At 40.7% G+C, this 23692-nt stretch overlaps 1 protein-coding gene across 1 annotated transcript in view; it reads right to left on the bottom strand.

Moving 5' to 3' along the window:
• SYBU (syntabulin) overlaps positions 1 to 21192 on the bottom strand; it is a 40180-nt gene extending 18988 nt beyond the window's left edge. The window contains exons 1-3 of the mRNA XM_027743271.2: positions 21059 to 21192; positions 20677 to 20863; positions 7248 to 7445 (exon numbers count right to left, since the gene is read on the bottom strand). Coding sequence (XP_027599072.2) covers positions 7248 to 7445; positions 20677 to 20863; positions 21059 to 21085 — 412 coding nt within the window. The 5' untranslated portion in view covers positions 21086 to 21192. The remainder of the gene's footprint in view (positions 1 to 7247; positions 7446 to 20676; positions 20864 to 21058) is intronic.
• Positions 21193 to 23692: the final 2500 nt, after the last annotated feature.

The raw sequence follows: 23692 nt of genomic DNA, 5'->3' as shown, positions 1-23692 counted from the left end.
GTACATTCAAATTTCACCTCTTCTGAATCACAAAAGCCAAGAGATTTATGCCAGACAGAGAAGCTCCATTGGGATCTACTGGCTGCACCGTGTCTGTTGACCCAACTACACGGAAATATTCAAAACTGCCATGAGGACCCAGACATTCTTCAGTATGCTGGGGAGGCTGGGCTTTGCAAATGGCTGATCCCCAGCAGCACCTCCCCCACTGCCATCCCCCAGACCTCACAGGCTGGCCACCTTCCAGACCTCACAGCACTGACTGCTACAGTCACCAAATCTCCACAGGGTGACACCCCTCTGGGCTCAACTCCAGGACAAAAGCTATGAGGACGGCATGGGCTTGAACTGAGACACAGCATCCTTGCTCCTGGAGGATGAGATATGCATGTGCCTCCCCTCACAGCACAGCCTGGTCCTCTGGGACCTGTGAAACCAAGGCCTTAATAACTCCCTGTGCTGGCAGGTCAGGTAAGCAAATCTACACAGCACCATAGCAACAGACGTGAAATTAAAGCAGCTCCCACCAGTAAAACATGCAGGAGGGCTCAGTGCATACAGAAACAATTTTGTTTAGAAAAATCAGCAGTAGCTATTTTTTGTGGGCCCAAAATGAAAGGTGAAGAGAAGGAAGACAAGCAAAAGTAACTGAAGAAAAGGAATAGGATTGAAAACTGCAAGAATTGTATTTGTTAGGCTCTGTATTAGAAAAGATCTCAGAAACTTCAGTATCACAAATAAAATTATGAAATGCACATATAAGAAAGGGAGAACAGTGTGATTAAAACTGTACAGGAAATAAATGTTGCATTCGTTGGATTTGAGTGTCAGAATGTTACAGTGGCTGCTATCAGGTGTGGGACAGAAGTGAAGCGTTTGAAGCATGTGCCTACATCTGAGAAAGATGACACATGTTTAAGTGCTTCCTCTCTTTTTATTGGTAAGGTGCTGTTTTAAAAAACAGATCAAAAGCCTTCCAGAAGCACAAGTAATTGACCATTGCGTATCTGCTCTTTGCCAAATACCAAGCTGCTTAAAGATCTAATGCTCAAATATAAAGCTCTCCTCATCTGGTTTAAATTACTCAGGGAACCTGGGCTTTTGCTCTTCCTCTTTTCACTTGCAAGCTTCTCTGCACCCCTCAGAGAATCTATGCTTTACAATAACCATGTTCAGATAAAGAGATTCATTATTATTAATTCAAATACTTTAAGGGGAAAACCTATAATTGGTCACAGGCAAGATGTTCCATCATTTTCTATCAACTCACTTCATTTGGTCCATCTTCAGAACATTTTTTTGTTCCATGACCATTTATTCAATGTACACTGAACCTGGTGTATCTCATTTCCTAATTTCAGCATTCTTATGCATGTGACACCAGTCACATATTTAAGTAATTGAATATTCCTAGAAATGGAATTTCCCATCTTCACTGGTCAAGTAAGGTTATGACTGGTTGCAGCATGGGAACATGGGGTACACTGACTAAATACTGCAGTTGTAACTGGATTAAATGTTCCATGACATACCCTTGTTCTTAATTATCCCTCCCGCAGAAAAGGGGCAGTCTTGGAATGTGGGTTATGAAGTACTGCTATATAAGTCACAGCAGAAAGAGAGACATCAGTCTTCTCATCACTCTTACTTTTGTGAGATTCTGCTTTTAAAATGAAGAATGCCAATATATTTTAGGGATCAGTCAAGCCAGTTTGCTATCTCCAAATATGGGTTTTCCATTTTCTGCTTTTTTTTAATTTTGGGTTTTTTTAAACAATCAAACAGTGTGACTGTGTCAGAATACATAGTACACTACTGGCATTTTTAAAACGGTTTCAACATAATAAGTACTGGCTAGTAGCTATAAAGAACCATAAATTTCTTTGCATGCCATAGGAACTGTTCAAGTTAGCACATTCTGTAATGTGATTTTTGTATTCTGTACTGTTGCTGCTGAACAACAAGGACAACAGTTCTATTATTTTTCCCACTGCTTGCAGAAATTTGGTACAGAGAATGAACAAAAGTCATGAAAATACCAGATACAATATTCTTGGATAAATGCACCAGTAAAACACGTCTTTTTAATATTTTATCAGACTTACCAAGATAAAGTCCTACTTTTGTATCCTTTTGCAATCAGAAAGAAGTTCTTGAGAGTGAAGTTTATTTCCACAATTACCTCTAAGACAATCCTCTTGCAGAACTTAAACACAAACTCATCTGTTTTTCAAGTGAAGCACATACATACATATATATCAGAGCCAGACACTGTTATTCCTTCCCACACTATCATACTGAAATGAGGGAGTGAGTTAACAAAAGAGCTGTAAAATGATACAGCCAGATGTCAGGAATATAACCTAAATCAGAGCCTTTTTGTTTTGTTTTTAAAATAACTGAAGTGACTGCCTTTAGAATACAGACACATGTAGAAATAGAGTGGCAATATGGATAAACTTATCTTCTAATTTTATACTACAGATTAAGTAGTCACTACTCTTTGCTTTAACAGAGGACCTCCAGAAATAAGTTCCTGGACATTTAGTGTCCTGGGAATCTAATCCTCACACACCAGACACTAAACAAAATTAAAAAAATCAAGAAGAGCATTGCATTTTAACAGCTAGACATTTATAATAGATAATCTGCAGCTAACACCTGTACTTTCTCTCTGATATGTTTGGCTTATTTAAGATCTAAGCTTAATATTCCCAATCATTCACGGTAATTTCCCTTGCCTCCTTTTTGATCACTATCAGCTCCAACACTGAATAAAAAAGCACCTGCACCTACTAAATACTAACAACCAAATAAAGCCAATACATTCTGCTTCACCTGAATCTTCTAAAAATCCTAATAGCCCTAAAGCTTTCAAAGATTAATCCATTCAGACTGGGATATCCTGCCCCAAGGCTCATTCATTCATGACTTAATATATTCACTAGGAAAAAGTAGGAAAGATCATTCTGACAACACATGTTGAGTACAACGCTACTTACTTTGCCTTGAAGTAAAATGGCATTTTAAATTAAATAGTGATTCTTAAAAGTTACTTTTTAAATATATTTTCATTTTTATAAACTTACACGGCCAAGAAAGGGCAGGAAAAGCACAAATTGTGCCTTTCAGATCTGGGTGATTCACTATTTAAAGGAAAAAAAGTCTAGCAACACAGGATTACAGAATCGCTGGGAAGTGAAAGGAACCTTTTGAGACCACCTAGTCCAACACCCTGCTCAAGGAAGAGTAGATGAAACAGGCTACCCAGGACCATATCCAATTGAGCTGGAGACTCCACAACTTCTCTAGGCAATCTGTGCCAGTGTGTGATCACTGTCACAGTACAAAAACTGTTTTCTTGTGTTCAGATTTGATTTCATGTTTTTCAATCTCTGCTCATTGCTTATTGTACAACAAATGTAGATGCTCTATGTGGTGAAAGCCTCTGAGATTTTCCCACTGGTTGGAACAGAACAAAGTTTTAGTGCCTAAACTCTCAATGGTGATCACCCTTCATGAAAAGTAATACATAGCTGTTTGACGGCACTGTAATCCAAAATGTTGCTATTTTAGCCAGATGCAGTAATAGATGCACAGATGTTTTATTAGCAGTGAAAAAAAATAACTTTTTTTGCATAATCTGCTGGTACCTGGAATGGTTATTACTGAACCAAGCTGTGAATGACTGACATCCAGTCCTTACAAGGTTTGGGAGCTGACCTTAACTGTGGCTCAGTTAGGTCTCCTTTCGTGCAGTGGTTCTTACTCTGCAGGGTCCTGAAGGGGCGATAGGGTCTGGAACAGCCTTAATGCTTTTTCTTAAGTCTTAATAATTTCATGTGAAATTTCAGAAATTCCATGGGCTCTAAGAAACAGTTCCAACAGTAATCTCAGCACATTCAATAAACTGTCCCAAGTGTGCCTATAACATTAAAAGCAAGAAAGACCAGACCTTTGTCAGAAATGCTGAACACAGGCAGCTGATCAGGTGCCCTTCTCAAATTCTCTTGCTCACAGAGATTTAAACACAACTCTGTGTTACTTTAAACATGCAAGGCTTTTAAAAGTTATTGACACAACTACCACTACAGATTCTCTTCTTTATCCATGTCTTTGAAATCAGTACTTTGCAGCTTGCAGATCCAGACTTTGACTCCTTTCATTAAGTATTGTACTGGAAGCCAAAAAAGAAGATGAGAAAGACTGGTAAAGGAAGCAAAACAGTTCTTGCTGTCCTTAACAGGATGTGGACATGAGCTGCAGGAATTCAAGATGGATCCTTGCAGGAGGACTACACCAAGAATGCGATATGTAGGTGTTCATGATCCTGTTTATACAATTACAAAAACTGTAGGATTCGGCACAGCATTTTGATACAAAACTTAGACTAATGTTAAATAAGTATTTTTCTGCCTTCTTGCAAGGGCATTTTCTGCAACACATTTTGCATTTCTTTTAATATTATATAGGTGAATCACATGCAAAAGAAACAACAACTTTTAAAATCCAGAAATTTAAAGGCTTGTAACTTTCTCCTGGAGTGGATGTTATGTATCATCCTTAATGTTCCTGCCCTGTCCCTCCTTCCCTGGGAAAGTAGGCACCGTTTTAAGCCAAATTCACTTCTGCAGTGCTGTGATTTGGATTTAGTGCACAACAAAAACAATTATCAACCCTCTCAAATCTATAATTTCTCCATGATTATAAATATTTTAGAGGTTTAGCAAGATGCATTCCAGAATTATGTATGGTTCTCTATGCAAACAACATAAATTATGAATGATATCCCAATCTAGCTTGTGAATACTTCAAGAGGTAAGATGACTTAGATCCATATAACAAGACCTTAGGCTGATAGAGAAAAAGAAAAGACCTTGTGTATTTTGAAGTCAGAAAAGAAAGATGAAGTGATGAAACTAGAACAGCAGAAAAATATCAGAGCTTGGGAACAGCTTAAAAACATCTCAGGGTTCATTCTCAGTGCTATCCCATTCTGACATTTCCTGAGTTATCTAAATATTTATGTATGTATTTCTTCTGACATTCAGCATGTTCCAAGAAAACACTCCTGGAAATGGATAGATTTTCAGCAAAATGATAGGCATTTTGAAAGTGCACACTGATTGATGTACTTGCCTACAAAAATGTAGCCTAGGACATGGCAAAAGATAGTGGAAGTCTGGATTTTTGTCTCTCATGTGTGACTTATGCTATGTGGTCATTATCACAAGACATTTCAGATAAGCATGAAATAATCTCCATAAATCAAGAAAGGATTTTGGTAAAGAGAAAATTATGCACAATTCCCTTTATGTATGACAACATGTATAACACGTTGCTGTTATTCTCCTCCCGTATCCCATCTCCCTTCTACTAGTTCACTGTTACTCCTTGTGCGTTTTGCTACAGGGTGATGCCTCCTCTTTCACAAGGGCTAGATCTTTCCAACTGAGTCACTAGAAATTCACGCCAGAGAAGGTCATGGGGAAAAGACTGGATTCACCTGAAGCCAAAAGACAGCAATGGAAGAGAATCACATTAACCTCTGTGGCCGTCACTGAGGAAAATGAACGCTGGCTGTCCCCTGTCATGCTTTCCATTTCTGAAATGTTCCTCACTTGTGTTAGCTCTCACACTGACTATGACATGATTTTGAAAATCTTTCCACAAAAAAAAGTGTGAGACATTTGGCAGGAGGAACTCAGAAGTACCCTGTAAATTGAACCCAGTTGTTGCTCTGAGAGTTTTAATAGATCTCAGGATCGACACACTTGAAATCTAGAGACAGGTTTTGCAATCTTAGAGATCAATGCAGAGGTACTGATGGGTATGTAGTGGCCCACTTACAAGAATATGTAAATACCTAAATTAAGTCTGTTCAAAGATTTGAAATAATGCATTCAATAATATGACTTCTGACTATTACTGCAAAAGGCTAATAATTTGATGTTTTAAGGCAATTTAAGTGTAAAATTGAAAACAAATAATTTATTGAAAAAGTCGCATAACTCTTTTCCTTGTGTATAGGATTCTCCAGTAGAAACAAACTTTCACAATTCATTATCCACATTTTGCTAAGCCACGTTCATATTCACAAACAAAACTGTTGTGGTAGCCACGGCTGCAGATTTGACTGTCTTACAACACATTCACTGCATTCTGCCTGCATTAGATTCCTTGATTTTAATGGAACAGAAAACAAACCTTGAAAAAAATATTATCTATCATTCATTATGCACATCAATAGGAGACTGGGAACACTCAAGTAACATGGTGCTATGAAATGAGCTGAAGAACTTGCAGAGACAGTGGTAAATCAGAATGACCAATCCAGTGAAGAGATTTTGCAATAGATTCTCTACTGTTTCTGGATTAAACATGGTACTGGCAAATCTGAGCTGGTTTTTCATGAAAGTGTATAAATTGCTTCCAGAGGTAAAATGACTCGAAACAATATAACCAGGAGGTACCTGAGCCGATAAACCATGTCAGTTCTGCAGCTGGCTCTGTACAGGGCCAGATCTGTCTCCATGATTAATTAAATAACAGCACAAATATCCTGACCATTTGTAATCAAGAGCTGCCTGCACATGAATCACAAAAATATTTCATATCTACTCATTAAAATTACAGCAACCAATGGCACAGTAGGGTATTTAGTCCTGGATGTGTGACAAGCAGGTGCTGATGTAGCTGGTGGTCTGAGGCGGCCCATTAGCCCAAGGCACAGGGAGACACACTCATGATTCATCCAGTGCAGTATTGGGGCTAAAAAAACGCCTGAATCCCACATATGGACTGCCCGTCCTCTTGCCTTGGTCTGACATGTTGTATCTCCAGAGCTATCACAGCCTGGCAACCTAAACTTTAGGCAGGATCCAACAATAAATCTAAGAATGTCACGAGACTTTGCTTTCATATTAAGAGTCATTTATCTTTGGGAAGTGAAATATGCGTGTAATTACTATGAAACGTGGTAAAATCCATTTCAGTTATTTGACATCACCACTGAGCCTCATAAAAGAAAGTGAAGATGTCAATTAATTATATTTCCATGAAAAAGACAATACCAATAGTGTTTTCACATCTTGCAGGTGGCTCCATAGCAAGAACCCAACTATTTTTTTTATTTGCTATCAGCATCAGTGGTATCACAGGCAGCACAATGCCATGTATGTATACATCTGTAAATGTACCAGTCAATTAGAAAGCGTAATTAAGGAAATGAAAGGAATTATACTCACCGGGCTTTACAAGGCTTGTCTTTGTGTCCTTCTTATATCGAGCCAGCTGTATGTTCCCTTCACTCATTGACCCTGGACTGAATTTCTTCCTGGAGAAATCTCCATCGCTACCAGTGCAAAAACTGATTGGACTTTTTCCAGCATCAGGAGGAGTCTTAACTGGAGATACTGACTGGCTACTAGGACAGCCAGTGTCATCTGAAAAGGGAAAACATCAACATTTTTAACTAATAAGTACATTAAAGTTAGCAGAATAAAAGGTTTGAACTACAACTCTTTACAGTAAGTGATACACACAACCTTGCCTCTGAAACCTGGTGAGAAGCTAGTTGTTTCACCTATTTTGTGAAGAAGACTTGAATAACTTATGGCAGACTAACAGGGCAAGTACTTGTTTTGCTAAGTCTGACAAAATACAGAATCAGGGGCTACCTAATGAAAATTCGTATTTAAGATTAATTCCTTTAGCTAGGTTAGGGAACATTATAGCATGAAAATACATGAGACACAAAAATGCACTGCGTAGTGCATGCTGGATGCAGGGCAAGCATGGGCCACATGCTCTCCTTCAAGAAGTGTTCCCCTATCTGAACAACAGACACAAAAGAACAACCTACAGCCCATATGCAAAAGTCAGGAATTTCATTTAACTGGAATTAATAAGGGTTCCTCAAAATTTTCTTTCCTTTAAAAGCAACTGTGAACACAGAACTCTTCCATTCTTGACCAAGTGTCTGTGTGGTACCTAGTTCTGAAGAGAGTGGGTTATACACAGTCTGCTTTTGTTTAAAGCTGAATTCCTCTGAGGGCACACCAACGCTCCAGGGCATCAGCAGCTACCTAGGGAACAGACCCGAGTTCCTGACCTCTGGGGAAACAAACACTCCAGCTCTTAACAATTGAATGCAAAGTAAAAAGCCTGATTCTAAATGAAATCCACACATCAAACCCCTGCTTCATCTAATCACATCCCCTGTAATCTGGAGTAATCGCGGTTCCTCTAAAAGTCATGGTGGTTAAGTGATACACAACAAAACCAAACATACTACTCTGACTCTCCTGGAAAAATGTAAATGCTTGCTCTTTCCCAGGACAAAACGAAAGCTGTCATCTAAATTATGCAATTGCAATCTTCTCCTGGTGCATTATCTTTACCTAACATGAAACCCAAAGAAGTACCTGCAACTGAGCCAAGTAATTTGCATGACCATGTTGCACTTACCACTTCCACCCTTTTCATAATTTAGGTCAAGCTTCATCTTGCACTGAGTTTTGCATGGGCAGATTGATTTAAAATTCAATGTATGACTGCGCATTTATGAGGCAGTCCCATATCTATCTAATACCTCCCTGCCCACCTCCCCTCTGCAGGAAAGAGCAGCTTTTGCTACTGTTAACTACTGCTCCCTCAATACAGTAGAAAAACCTCATCCTTTCATGTGATCCGATTTTCCTTCATGACTGGTCAGTTATTCTACCCCCACCTATCTGTTTCAATGTTCTGCTTCCCATTTCTCCATGTCCTGCCTCCAGTCCTGAGCAAGGCACACATGGGTGCTGACCCTCCAAAGCAGAGCTTGTAGGAGCAGCCAGCACCCTGAGGTGCTGCATCCCAGGTCTCTGCCAAGTGTCAGGCATGATGCCAAGCCATGGGGCAACCCAGCCTACTGCCTGAATCACTTCCCAAGGCACAAAGGACAGTAAGAATGCAAAGCACCTAATACGGCTTAATCATATTTAATTCTTTCAAATCATCACAATTAAGCCAACAAGCATCTCCTTTTGCCATCTTGCTGCTGCCTTCTGCAACTCAGAATATGTCCCTAGCAAAATAACAGGAAATAGAAGACTGCTAATAAGTTTTCAGCCCATCCTCACATTCGTCCTGACTGGACTGCTGCCCAAATGATTTTAGTTTACTTTTTATCCTTTCCAGTCCCATAAATATCACAATATAACTCAATACAGAGAAAAGAGAAGGTGACAATTTCCTCACAGATAGGCACCCCTTTCCTTTTCTCCAGGGTTCAGAATCTCTTCTGCAGGCAGAGTGAATGCTGCCTACAGGGCAGTCGATCAGCATTGTTGAGTGAGCTTCTGAATTGCATTTAACAGCTTCTTTAGCTATGTCCAAAGCATCCTCACTTTAGAAGCATTTAAGCAGCTTCTTTAGCTATGTCCAAAGCATCCTCTCTTTAGAAGCACACAAATATTTGTAATCAAATATACTCAGAAATTAGTGACAGTTTGTGTAATTTATTTTTAATTTTGACTTTTCCATTCAGATGTTTCTGTATGAGGCAGCATTTTCCTAACCTTGTGTTAAAACAAAAACAACAACAAAAATAACCCTGCAACAAACTATTTACTTCATCTGTCCACCAATAAATTTACTGTGATACCTGCACATGTTCTGCAGACCTCACAGATACGTTTTATATGGGAGATTTTATATACAAGTAACTTCCAAAGCTATAGAGATGCTACCTGGAAGAATCGCAGGGGCTGATAAAACTTTAAACAATGAAAGAAACAACAGTGTTAAGAACTGAGACATTAAAAAAACCAAATGTGTCAAACTAGCTGAAATAATGAAATAAGGTAGCTAAAGAATGAATACAAAAATAGCATAAAAAATATTTTATTTTCCACCTGCTGACATTGCCTCTGATATCATACTGGTGACACTGTGCCATCAGATTATGTCATATCTACATATCCTTGTTTTACCCTTAATAACTTCAGCTTTCATTTCAATGGGGCACTTTTTAAAGGAACAAATGAGCCTGGCACAAAGAAGAACAGCTCTTCTTTATTTGCATCCCTCATGACCTTTAGATACACCAAGAACCAGGTGAACACTCCCACTCCAGCTGCAGTAAATGAATGGTTTTGTTGTACTCCCTCTCCTCTGATCACTTGTTATTTTTTATGTAATGTACATCTTCTACTCCTTCTACTTTGTATTAGCCAGAAACATGAACAAAATTATAAATTTTCTGAAACTAGGGCAAGCTGCAGGGAAACATTTTTGTACGTCAGCCTTTTGAATAATCCAAATGTTTACTACAACAGAAAGGAAGAGCTGCCTACGAAATGCTGGTGCTCACCAACAAAGGCAAGCAAAGCTCTGCTGAACACTGGGGAGATCCACCTCCCACCTGACCCACAACTCACTGTCCTGGCACAAGGAAAATTCCTGGTGAACAGTGAGGTGCTCTCCAGCTGTTCACATACCTGCACATACCTCTGTCCTTCCCTGCTTCCTTCCTGTCCTCCTATCAAAGCCTTAACAAGTATTTATTTGTATTTAATGCTGCAGGTGAACTCTCCCCCACAGGAGAGCAGCAGACTTCCCTGTAGACCCTGACAGCACATCAAGCTGATTCCCCTCCATCTCACAGCCAGCCTGACATCTGCCCTGCTCACTGCTGCAGTGAGAACCTCTGCTCCTCATCTGCACACAGAACGATGCAACTGCGGCACTGTGGGCTCAGTATTTCCAGCAGACCTGTAGGTTCCTCTAAAACCCTGCTGACAACTCTGATGGAAGGAGGTGAAGGCCTCCACCTGCCTGGAAAAGGGACAAGATAAGGAGTCTTTCTCCAAAAATAGGGTAACAGGAGCATATGAGCCCACAATGGGATTCACTTTGTGCTGAAGATATGATATATTTGTAATTTTCAGCAAGGTCAGCTAAGGATTTAGTCCTGTAACTCGGCAGGAGTTTTGCCCCAGTAAGGATTTCAGGTCCAGACTTCTCAGGACTACAGGTAAACCTGATTTACCTTCTCAGGCACATGAGCATCAGGAAGACAAAGGAGAGAAAGTTGGCAAATAGTGTTGTGAAAGCCTGTACTTCTGATCTTGCCTGAATTATTTACTTGCACAAGAAGGAAAATGACATAAATTTATAACGCACAACTTTCATTGCTTTCTTTCATGGTGTCTTTTTTCCCCAGTGGCCTCCTAAGAGCGTTCTGGGAGTAGGCTTTTTCTTTGAACATCAGCTGGATTTCATCACTGAAATTCTGTGTCCAAGCCCTCTCCCAGATCAGACACGCCTGCCAAGTTTCAAAGCCAAGCATGGGATAGTGTCTCCTCACACAAACAATCAGGAAAGTTGCTCAGAACACTCTGACATTTGCATGCACTGACTAACTTTTAAATAGCAAAGTCAAAATATAAACAACAGAGTGAAAGATAATAATACTATTAACAGCTGACAAATATATTGTTCTTATAGACTTTTAGGCTATATGTTTTGACGTGATGATTTTCTCTGATTTTCTGGGCACACAGACTTTAGAAGGTTCACTGGAAAATCCTTAAACATTCTTCAGACAATTACTGCCTTTTCCTAAAGGCTTCAAGAAACACTGAATATATAACCTCCTTATATAACACATCCAAATAATTAATGATGCTCTCACTGAGGAAGCGCTGACTTCTTTCTGCTTTCACTCTTAGCTGCCAGATCTAGTTAGGCACTCCTGGGAGACCGAACTCTCCAGTTTCTACCTGATCCCTATTCCACTGCCCAACTTTCACTTCCTTCTAGGGTTCTCTTGACCAATGTTCAGGCTGTACATACTCTGAATTTCCACCAAGAAATGTGGATTCCAGAATTAAACATGTGACTCTAATGAAATTTTAAATATTCAGCGTACCAAGACAAAACCAATTTCCTGGCGGTTCCCTTTCCATTCACCCCAGGATCTGTTAGTTGGGGTAGCCACAGCTCTGCCATGATGGTGCACTGCAAGCTGGCTTTTGACAGTGAGGGTACCACCATGGGTATTTCAGAATTTTTCAGGGTAATCTCCCAGCCTGCTTGTCTGCCTCACATTTTTTGACCCCCTACAAATGCTTTGGTCTTCTTTTCATGATTGGTCTTGTACCACAGAGGTGTTTTATGCAACAATAGAAGTTGCTGACGGACACCAAAGCTTTCACCTGTAAGGTTCTTTCTGCATTAAACAGAAAGAAAGAGGCTCCCCTGGAGAGTGAGTCATAAGGACAGACTAATTCTGAGTCACTGCCTGGAGGATCTCTCCTCTCTCCATGGACTAGCCCAACCACTGCTCTGACTTGGGCAGCTGAACCAGTGAGGGCTCAATGCCCAGGCAGAAAACAGCGCTAATGGAAGACTCACAGCGTCCTTCTGGAATAACTGGGAAATGCAGTAAAAGTAGCAGATGAAACATAACAGTATAAAATTAGTAGTACACGAAGAAAGACAGAGGCAGAAGCATATTAACTTCCACACCATGAAGGTCTCAACAGGCATAACCTCATCACAACACAGAATGGCCCTCTGGAGGTACCCTCATGTGCCCAGTAACCAGCACAGCTTGAGGTAAGAACTGTGAATATTCTCCTCAGCTCCTGATTGTACTAAAACTTTTCAATTTTACTGAAGCAATTCCAATAGGTGATTTCATGTACTCTGTAAGGTTAATGATTTGTTACTAACAATTTGTCACCTGCAAAATGACACAGACTGTTGTAAAAAATACTCAATAACTTCACTAAAAGTAGGGTCCTAAAAATGCTACTAGATTTGGTCATTCTGATCAGTTCTAAACTCATTTCATAGTTAAGAAACTTATTTTTAAAACCTGTTTGGCTTGGTATTTAAGAAAATGTCTTAGAATATCATGTTCTTCTGAGGCAAGTGTCTTACCAGAAGTCAAACACACCAAAGAAGGGCAGAAGGGCAACCAAAACTATAGCCCTGTCAGGAAAAGAGAGGAGGCCTACTTATACAAAATGCTGCTAAGCAAATTAATTCCACATTTAATCTCAGTGTCTCTGCAGGCAGAACTGGAATTAACTATGCTCCATTTTGCTTGTGAACAAAGGCAGTCTAGCAGCTCCACCACTCCCTGAGGTCACCTACAGAGGCTGTGCAAACTCTTGTCCTTGAAGGGTTTCTAGTCTCAGAGTCTCAGCTCTCACAAAGCCTTGGCTGCTGTGACTTAGTGCTGGAAACAGGTCGGCTTCAAAAGGGAGGCTGGATGAAATCGTCTCCAGAGATCCCTACAACCTACATGTTTTTTTCTTTACATTTGTAAGATATTCCACCCTGTTATTCCTCGTTTGTCTTTCAAGCTGGAACTATTGATTTTAATGTTCTAGTCATAAAATCTAACCCAGTAGTCAAGTAAGTAAATTCAAGACTAAACATCTTTGATTTCTTCTGGTGGTTGCTGAGGTTCCCATCATTGACATACAGGCAACTTTCACATCTGTTACTCAGCAGCCCCTTTGACCTTTCTTCTGTCACACCCACAGGCTGACCACTAATGGTCATTGCTGAAAATTTAGCATGAGAGCTGCTAACTGAATTTGGTAAGCGGCCCTCTCTGCTCAATCACAGCATGGCAGGAATGCTGACAGGCTAAGATAATGTAGAAGAGGGGAGAGGAAGGTGAAAAAAGAACAGACCGACCTGCTCCTACAGCTTGGACATCTTTTACAATGCAGGATTTCCCATAAACATGTCCTTAAAGGTATCTGCTCTCGACATCTAACTGTACAAAAGCTAAGTCATACTGAAGTAGCAAATTTTAATTGACTTCAGCAGTAAATCTACTAATATTCCTTCTATTTGAACATTTCCCTAACAGGAGGGCTGATGTGAGTTCTGTGAAACCATGTGAAAAAAAGGACTCTATAATTGTGGCTTTCTGGCCCTGTCATTACATTTATAGCCCCACTAATGGTATTAGCATTATGAAACAGAAGCATAAGGGCTTACCAGTAAAAATATCAATAAAAATAGTACTGTTACTAGGAGAGCACTGTGGTCAGGAATAGAACAGCTCCTTGTCACAGATAACATTTGGACAAGGGGTTTACGATGAAAAAGGATGAAAAATCTTTTTAAAATTTTTATACAAAAGTTTTAACTAAAGGTAAGGTCAGGAAAGAGACTAAAAAAGAGAAAAAGAAGAGTCTTTTCTATTTGGTATGGAGTTTTTTAAGCACTTCAGTAGACCTTACTAACCTTTCCTGAGGACAATAGCCGGAAGCGGAACCACTGCTCCTACCTTTAGTGGGAAAGCATTGACTACATCCAGTATAAGAAATACTACCCATAGACGAGTTTCTGTGTGTGTGTTTTAATGTGTTTTATTCCATTATGCAGCAAAGGAAGAAATTATAAATATTCTTTCCAATTCTGAAGGCACAATTTTTGAAAATAAAAATTTTCAACAGACCACATAGAAATTTGTACTTGGTCCTCAAATGTTGCAACACTTTATACTCCTTTGTTCCCATACAGCTCTGCCTCCATGGCTGACAACAGCATATGACTGTGACCCTCACAGCTTCAATATCATCTCATAAGGTTGCACTGTTCACCTTCTAATAGAAGGAAACTGCCTATATTCCATCCATTGTTGGATTATGCATATTTTTTCTTAAACTGTCCTCAAGCCAAGATTGTCACTCAGCATCACCATAGAACCCACTCACTGTAACTGGTGATTCATACATCTCAAAACACTGTTCAAAAATTTCAGTGATGTATATTAACCCTATAAATGCAGGGTTAAAAAACGTCATGTTGAATTCTCTTAAAACATCAAGATTCTCTTTTAGCACAAAACAAATCAAAGACTTTTGATTAAAGTTTCACTCCTCCTACAAGTTATGATTTTCTTCAGTATGCGTGACATCATTCAACTCAATAGAAAGTTGTATGAAAAGCACTGCAAAAAAAGTATTAGATTACGTATTTGTGGTGAAGAAAATACACAATATTATTTAGAATTCAGCCTGTAGTACAAAGCAAGCTATGACAAACAGGGTAGTAGGAAGGGTGAGGTGTAGTAGAAAGGGTGACTATTCTCAGGACACCATCCAAAATGTGCCAGAGTGAACAGGAACTGTTCTACTGACCTCAGAAGGCTCTGGCTCAGGTTTTAAAGGTTCACAGTACTGACAGATGCATTAAAAGGTGATAACAAACATTCAAAAGGTCAAATATTTTGGCTTCCAGATGTTGTTGTGTGGCAAGAGGGACAAAAGGATTGTTACTTAGTAAGAGAGAATAAATAGTGATGTTGAAAAAGAAGCAGGGAAATGCAAAAAACTGAGGAACGAGCAGGCTTTGCTCTTTAGTACCTAGACACTTTTCTCATTTCCATGTTTGGAGCAGATCTCTGTGCCATGGAAACAGAACTTGCAGCTCAAAATGTAAAGCAATAATAAATTATTGCGCGTAAGCGGATCCAGCAGGAAATTCTCTAGGGAAGCAGCAGTGAGAAAAGGAAGCATGTCACCACTGTCACCCTCATGCTAAATGTCCATATGTGCATTTTTGAAAGCAGACTTGGTTTCAACATTTTTGTAAATTAATATCACAGTAGTCACTGAACTGCCTTACAGAGTGCATCAAACAAGCATGCTGGAGAAGACCTCCACTTCAGAAGTCTGAAAAAAAAGCAAATGGACTGTGGAAAAGCATAGCATAAAGGACTGCAGGAAAGAGAAGTTAACTTGCAGTATCACATACTTGAGAACTTTTAAGCATGTCTCTTTGAATCAATAATTCAGACTAAAAATCAAAGGAACTATTTAGGCAAAATACTTCCTCTGATAACCAGAAACATGGAAAATGGGAGAACTCACTATTTCCATAATAATACATACACACATACACACAAATAATAGGAGAAATTATTTTCAGTCATTTATACTAACTCCCTGGCCTCAAACTGTTGACTTGTTAAAATACTAAAAATTTGTTTTCCTGTATCTATTTCTATTCAGGAATACATATTTAAGTACACATACTTTAATAGTGTAGCCTCCAAGGCTAGTTGGTTTACAATGCAACTCCTTCAATGCTCTAACAAAGAAATGATTTACTGGAGTGCAAGAAAGTACAACTTTTTCTTCAGCAACACCTGTTGAAACCCTATTCTTCTTGTCTGTGGCTATCAATATGGGTTGCACATACACATGGACTTCAATAAGCCTGTCTAAAGCCTACGTGCTCTTTTTACATCCTGTGAACTCAGCCCCAGCATGGATCAATAGCAGAGCCAATTGGCAAATTATCTCTGAGTTCGAGGGGACTGTGCACAGGAGCAAGTGAGCAGGGAATGGCAACACTATGATTCCTGCTGCAGCACCCAAACCCCCTGGCTTACAGTGCAGCCACTGTACAGATGCACATTTATTGTGTCACACATGCAAAGGACAAGATTTAAAAAAAATGGTTACACCAGGAAAGAATGAGTTATGAAATAAGGATTGAACATGAATAAGCATTGAACTAAATCTTGAAATTTTAAAGAAAAAAGTAAAAAAGAAGCTTCAACTCTTATTTTTGAAGACTGCGTTGGAGAGAGTCACAAACATTGAAGTACAGAGATGCTACTGGTTTTCAATAGCCTGTAGGGCTATTCAGTCTAGGTAAAAAGATGATTTACAGGTAAGCCCAAGAAAAGAGGAACTGTTTGCTATGGGCATAAAACAAGTCCTCTGGCTCAAAAATTCTTTTGCTGAAGGAATTCTTATGCTGAAAATGCATAAGTGCTTCCTGAAAAACTCCATCTCAGTCACCAAAGCTTCACTGCAGAAATTCAGGTGACTGGCTTCTGAGAAAAGGCTGAAGGAGAGCTTGGGCACTGTTATAAAGGTAGCACATAACAAATCTTCTTCATAAAGAGGAATTTAAAAGCTGAGCTATTCAGAAACCGATAGTAGAAACAAAATATATCACAGACTAAATTCCTTTTAAAAAGAAAAGCTAAACACACTTACTGAGCTTAGCATGTCCAGGCTGACTTTGAATCAATAAGCAACTGGTTTGGTATCAAATGGATATGTACACCAAACTCAAGCATAATGCCTTGCCCAAAGTTTCACATTTCTTACAAGGCAAACACTGTAACTGGAATGACCAAAGGCCCAGCAGCTGCTCTGCCATGGACCCATCAGCAGATGGCTTGTTTGGGTGCTTTAAATTGTGTTCTCTGCCCGACTGACAAGGTAAGAGCACACAGCCACTTTGAAGCCAAGTGCAACTTATGAGAAAAACACGCGTGACACGGGCAAATGCTCAGTAGCATTTGAGCCAGACAAAGCTGCTGGGAGAGTGCTTTTTCATCGTTTGACATCATATGAGTCCTGTGGCTGACATCCAAGCCATAGAAGAGAAGTGCTCCCGTATCAAATGACAGCCAGGACCCCAGATGCTCTAAGATTTTAAGGAAGGATTGTGCACGGTGAATACTGATACAAAGGCTTAGCTTGCCTACACAACATCCAGACAGCATCCATGTTCACTTGGCAGAAACAAAGAATATTAAAAACATATTTCAGGAATATCACAGAGAAGACTAACAGTCTCACCGTGCTTCATATGGACTTACAAAGCAAAGCTGACATAAAGTCAACTACAAATAATTGACCAACATGGTCAAGTGAGTCTCTGATCCGGTTAAACAAGACAAAGAGGGAGCTGATCATGCAAATTTAAAACCTATCACAGCCAGAACTAACAAGTTCTTCAAAAGGAACTAAGCATTATGAAAACTGTCTCTTTTTTGTTGCCAAGAGGTATTTTTTGCTGTTGCCGCCATGCTTGCAGCATTGCCATGGTTCCTAAAATAACATTAATAATACCTAGAGGATCCCCCTACTCTCATTTAGAAAGAAAGAACTCTAAGCCTTCACTTATGAATTGGGACCAGTGTAAGCACACAGGGAAAATGGACAACACCAGAAGCTCTATGGAATCAAGCAGAAAAAATATATTTAATGGATGAAGAGAAAAAATATAATTTCTACAGGGGTAAAAAGAAATCTACTGATATAACTACTCGGTGTCACTAATAATGGAAGAAAGGTAGAGAACAACTTGAAAAGAGAAGGGTAAAGAGGAAAGGAATTACTCCGGGGACCAATTCATACTATCTACTGCTTATCAAGAACATTTTGGAGTTTAACGCTCCAAAGAAGCTACAAAACAGACATTTATCCAAATGCTTATGAACTTTTTCATACTGCTACATTATTGCTCATATGATACATCTGGTCCTCTCTTCGACTGTATTACTTGTTAATTTTAAATACCTTTTCTGCACATGCCACTTCTCAATTAAGATGAAGCACTAGGAGAGGCAGGGTAGAAGCTGAGGCCCCTCCACTCACCTCTCCATACGGCTCTTTGCCATCTCCTCCCCAGAAAGAGGAACCAGCAGCCACCTGCTGCTGCTGGTGAATTTCAATCTAAATTAGACATACTACGATAAAGAAGGATCATAAGTGGAAGATAGGGAAGAGATGTCAGAAAATGAGGAAATCAAGTTAGTGACTGTTGTCATACCTGCATCACAGTGAAAATTCCATCAAATCTAACAACAACTGACAAGTTCTGACATGGAAAGTAGTGCCTTGGCTGATCCTTGGCTGCAGAAGGTCTGAAGACTCACAGCACTGTCAAACTGGGTAAGCAGCTTTAGAAGCACAAAGCTATCAGCATGGGGAAAAAAAATCAAACTAAATCAATGCAACATTCATGGAATAATAAAAATTGAATAAAAGAAATAAAAGAGATGAGCAGTTGTGCTTGAGATGCAGGTAAAGAGACCAGCACTGTACTCTCCAGTACTTCTGCGAAAGGTGCCCTAAAACTGTCAAGCCATGAGATCAGACACACCCAGACTAATACAACATGCTGCTGGGACTCAAGACAGCCTATATAGTGCAGTGGGACAGCAAGGGTATATGACTCTGGCAGCTACACGTTGAGTAGATCTGAAGAACCTGGTACAAACCCAAAAGATGAAAAAAATGTCAATAATCAAGATGAAAGGCTTGTCAACACACAGGGAAAAAAATGGATGAAAAGCAGCCATTTGGGAGAGATCATAAAAAATAATGTATTTCTAGAAAGCTTCAAAAGATTTTATTTCTCTGGAACAGGCAAAAAGGGCTTTTCAAGTAGGTAAGGTGAAGGGATTAAAAAAGCATGGGAAAAAGACTTCAGCATTCCTATAATTCTATGATGTTTGTTTAACACACTGCATTGTTCATTAAACAATAACCAAACAGATCATTCCACTGAGACTGAATTGCAAAATCTGGCAAAGCTAGACTCAAACATGGATATTGTGTTTCTCATCTAGGAAAACTTGTACGCTCTGTTCAATACACTGTTTTTTGCTAAAGGAATTTAAAAAATTATAATAATCTGATCCAGTATAGTGAAGACCAAGATAAATATGAGCATTTTGGTCTGTTCCCAGGAAAATCTCTGGTAAATTAAATACTTTATGAATAAAAAAAAAAGGAACATGCTCTGATATTAACTATTACAAAAATACTCCTTATTATTCAGATTTTTACTTAGAGGTCTTTACAGCCTAAATCTTTCTATGATTCTGTGATTTTCTAAGGTCATCGAGTCCAACCATTAACCAAGCACTTCCAAGTCCACCACTAAAAATGTTATGATCTCCGAAATATGACTATTGAAAACAAATTTTTGACACCCAAATACCTTTAAAATTACCATATGTATATACAGTCCGAGGTGTTCATGATGTGACTCTCAATTTTGTTGTCTGTGTGCATAATGTCGTACATGGTGAAGAGTTTCACTGAATTAAAAAATCACTCACCACTAGTAGGCATCTGAGTCTTTTACTGCTAGTTGAGGCACTTAAATTGTGCTAAATTCCGTAAAGGGCAAATATTTAACATAAAAAAATCTAGTTTTAAGTTGTTTCTCACTTAACGGGATGTACTTATTTTGAAGAGCAAATGACGCTTTGGTGGTCTAGATTTGGAGAGTAATAATTTACTTCTGATCTATCACCCAGCCATTGCCCTCTCTGTGGAGAATCCATTATGCCCAACTCTTGTCTGGCAACACACTCACCAGGAGAAGCCTAAGTTCTAAAATAAACAAAACTCAATTCAATATGGTAGTGAAAACTTCAGCATATCCTGTTCTGATTCATGGAGGTCATCGTCACAAAACCAAAAGGAATTGCAGTCTGACACCCTTAAAAGCAACTCCTCTGTCCTACAGACTCTTGACTTAAGGGCTTTTCAAAATGCCTCAAACCCATGCTCCAGTTTTTAAGGCACATCTCTCTCTTTAAAGCAACTCTTTTGCCGCAATAAAACCGTCAACTTTTTTAGCAGCAGATAGCAGAACTCGAAATGGAAACATCTGGTGTCGCTTACGGACATATATTAAAAGAACAGATACTAGATTTCCCTGGAAAAATCAATGGTTGCTCTTCTTCATCTGCAAAGCGGGCTGCTCATCACGGCTCGATACGAGCCCGACCCACAGAGTCTGCGTCTGGGTATGACAGCGAACCCTCGGGGGTCGGCGCGGTGGGCACAGCGTGTCCCCCGGGGACACCGCGTCAGGGGCGTCTCTCTGCGGTACCTGAGCAGAAGCTGTTGCTGCTGATGGTCCTGCCGGAGCGGCCGGAGGAACTGGGCGGGTTGAATTCCCGGCTTTCCTCTTCCGAAAAGGGCGATTCGGAAGCTGGGGATACCTTCTGCTGCGGCCGGAGGACCAGGCGGGGGATGCGGCTGCGGGACACCTCCCTTTCCAGCTGCGTCTTCTGCTCCTGCTCGGGAAGGGACACCCCGGCGTCAGGGACCTCTCGGATGTGCCCTCCTCTTTCCATCATCGAGGCAGGGGCAGGCAAATCCCGGCCCCCCCCCCCCGCCCCCCCAGGGCGGGGGCAAGACGAAATCTGCCTGCCCCTGCCTCTCCTCGCTCCCCTCCGCGAGAGGAGCCCCGTCCCTCCGCGGCTCCTCACCTTGCCGCTCTCCCGCAGGGGCCCCATCGCTCCTCAGTCACGGCGCGGCCGGGAACAGGCACCTGGCATGGACGAGAGGGATGCGCTGAGCCGGGCTCTGCTTTGCTTTGCTGCCGCTGCGGCGCTGGGGGTGGCGGCGCCCGCCCGGCCCCGCCGCTCCCCGCCCCGACACGTGGTGCCGCCGCCGCAGCGCCCGCGGCCGCCGCCGCTCCGCCGCCCCAAGGGCGCCGGGCAGGTGCGGGATGGGGCGCGTCCCCCCGCCCGGGCGGCAGCCGCATCCCCTCGGCACCGCTGTCGGTGGGATGCCCCGGAGGGGACCCCGCTGCCCGCCCGCCGCCTGCCCTCCGCCAGCCCCTGCTGCCGGCCCGGGCCGCGAAAGGCAGAAAGGAACGTAAACATACAGAAATGAGGGCAGGCCGAGTGCGGTCTGTGTGTGCCGCGTTAAGGTACCAAAGCAGATGCGTAACAGAGGGCAGATGTTACCAGTACAAATACGATGGATGTTATATAAGTAGCAAAATGCGTCGTCAGATTTTCCCTGCTCCTTATTCGTAGAATCACAGAATGTTAAAGGGTTGGAAGGAACCTTAAAGCTCATCTAGTGCCAATGCCCCTGCCACTAGACCGGGTTTTTCAGGTCCTTGAACACTGCCAGGGTTGAGGCATCCACAACCTCCCCAGACAACCTGTTCCAGTGTCTCACCACTCTCACAGTAAAGAATTACTTCCTAAAGTTAAGAATTTCTTCCTATTGTTATTCAATAGGAACATGTAGAAAGAGAAAAACTTACTTGCTTCTCAAACATAAAAATGTACTTGATTCTCAGATAATACATGGCACAGTATATTTAATGATAGTATTTTCTCTCTCACCTTCCATTGAAGTAGTTGTCATGACCCTCCTATTGATTAATGCACATGTTCATCTGCTCCCCAGAGCATGCATTAGCAGGGCTGCAATCTGGCCTGTATGCATATGCACACAGCGGTTGAATAGGACTGCTTTTCCACAAAAAGAATGATGAAATTCTTGATGTGAAGTTCATTTGAAGTTCCACATAGATGTGTACTTACAGGACTTAGTGAACTTGCAGAGGTTATACTTTCGGCAATCGTATTTTTGGGCAAAGATTCCCTTTGCTTCCTACTGTCCTGGTTTCATCTAGGATAGAGTTAATTTCCCCATGGCACCTATAAAGGGCCCCAATTCCTGGTGGGAACTTCTGTTTGCTATTAGAGCATAAATATTAAATATTGTCTCAGAAATAGTTAAGAGCAAATGTGCCTTTAATGTGTAGTGCAGAGAACAGACTGGCAGTAACAGGAAAGGTGATGCGTTCATCTAGACCTCAAAGAGGAAAGAGGACACTGGTGAGTACTGACACACTGATTGTTGCATATCCAAAGAGTTATAATTACTAATTTATTAACCTGGCATCAGAATTGGATCCATTACTTATGTAGAGCTCCAAGCTATGCTCTGCCAAAAAGATGATACCATCCTCCCCTGGCAGTGTCAAGACATCTATAATTCAGAGAAGTGAGATAGTTACATCTGAAAAAAAATGCTTAAAATTCCTCTCTTAAAATATCTATGTGCTAAAAAAATATATTCTAAGCACTGGAATTTACCTTCCCGAGGCACAAAAACGCAGGAAGAATCCTGAACCTTTCCCTACTGCTCCAAGACTGTTTCCATGGAAAATTGCAAATCACATATTTTAATCACACGAATTTGCTCTTCCGTTCAGTAGGCACCAGGGCACTTGAGACCATGGGCTTCTCCTGCGAGCCACCCATGGCACATGTGGGGTGGAAATTTCCCATGTACATTTGCAAAGCTCTTGTACCAGTAGTAAGAGTAAGAAGAAGCTGTGCAGCAGCACTGCCATTGCCATAGTAACTCAGCTCCAGAGCTGCTGCTGATGATTCAATTGTCAGAGCCTGTTTTATCTTTTTCCATTTCAAGCTCAAGTTTTTCCCTTGTTAAGAAACAAGATATAAGAAATGAAGTCTTCAGGCTGCCTCAGGGTTCATAATGGGATGTGATTCCCTTTGATCTCCTCTTCTCTTGGCATAGAGATTTATAGCCTTATCATAAATCATAAAACAATCATTAACTTTCAAGCAAACTTTTACTCCCCCTTACAGTCATGTATATCTAATAAATATTGAAACATTAAGTCACTTTTCAGCTTATTAAAATATTTTTACTAGTTAATCGTCAGTACTGGGAGGAACACATACTTGACATGAGCATGTGATACCACTCTTATTCCTCTCTTATGTCTTTTACAAACCAGCAGCATCTCTGTAATACCTATAAAACTAATTTTCATAACCAGTGTGTAATTCTGAACAAATCTGTATTTGCTGTGTAAAGAAAAAATGTTATACATTTATGAAGGCCTCAAAAAACCTACAGAATACATTGTATTCTTTGCCTTTTTCTTGCTTTACTCCCTTCTGAAAAATAACAGCTCTCCAGGAAGCCGAAGAGGGCTGCAGATTCAGCAGGAGTGCCTGGACTCCAGGAGCTGCCAGGGGAAGCTGGGCACTGCGCCAGGCCCTGGGGTTAGACCTTATGCTTTCCTGAAAGGGGAGCAAGGTATATGAAGCAGTTTTTGTTCCAGG

This window comes from Pipra filicauda, unplaced genomic scaffold (assembly GCF_003945595.2).
Source record: "Pipra filicauda isolate LSUMZ 115617 unplaced genomic scaffold, ASM394559v2 scaffold279_size1008630_pilon, whole genome shotgun sequence".
In the NCBI taxonomy this organism is placed as follows: Eukaryota; Metazoa; Chordata; class Aves; order Passeriformes; family Pipridae; genus Pipra; species Pipra filicauda.
The sequence above is the reverse complement of the archived record's forward strand: the minus strand, read 5'-3'. Positions and strand labels throughout refer to the sequence as shown.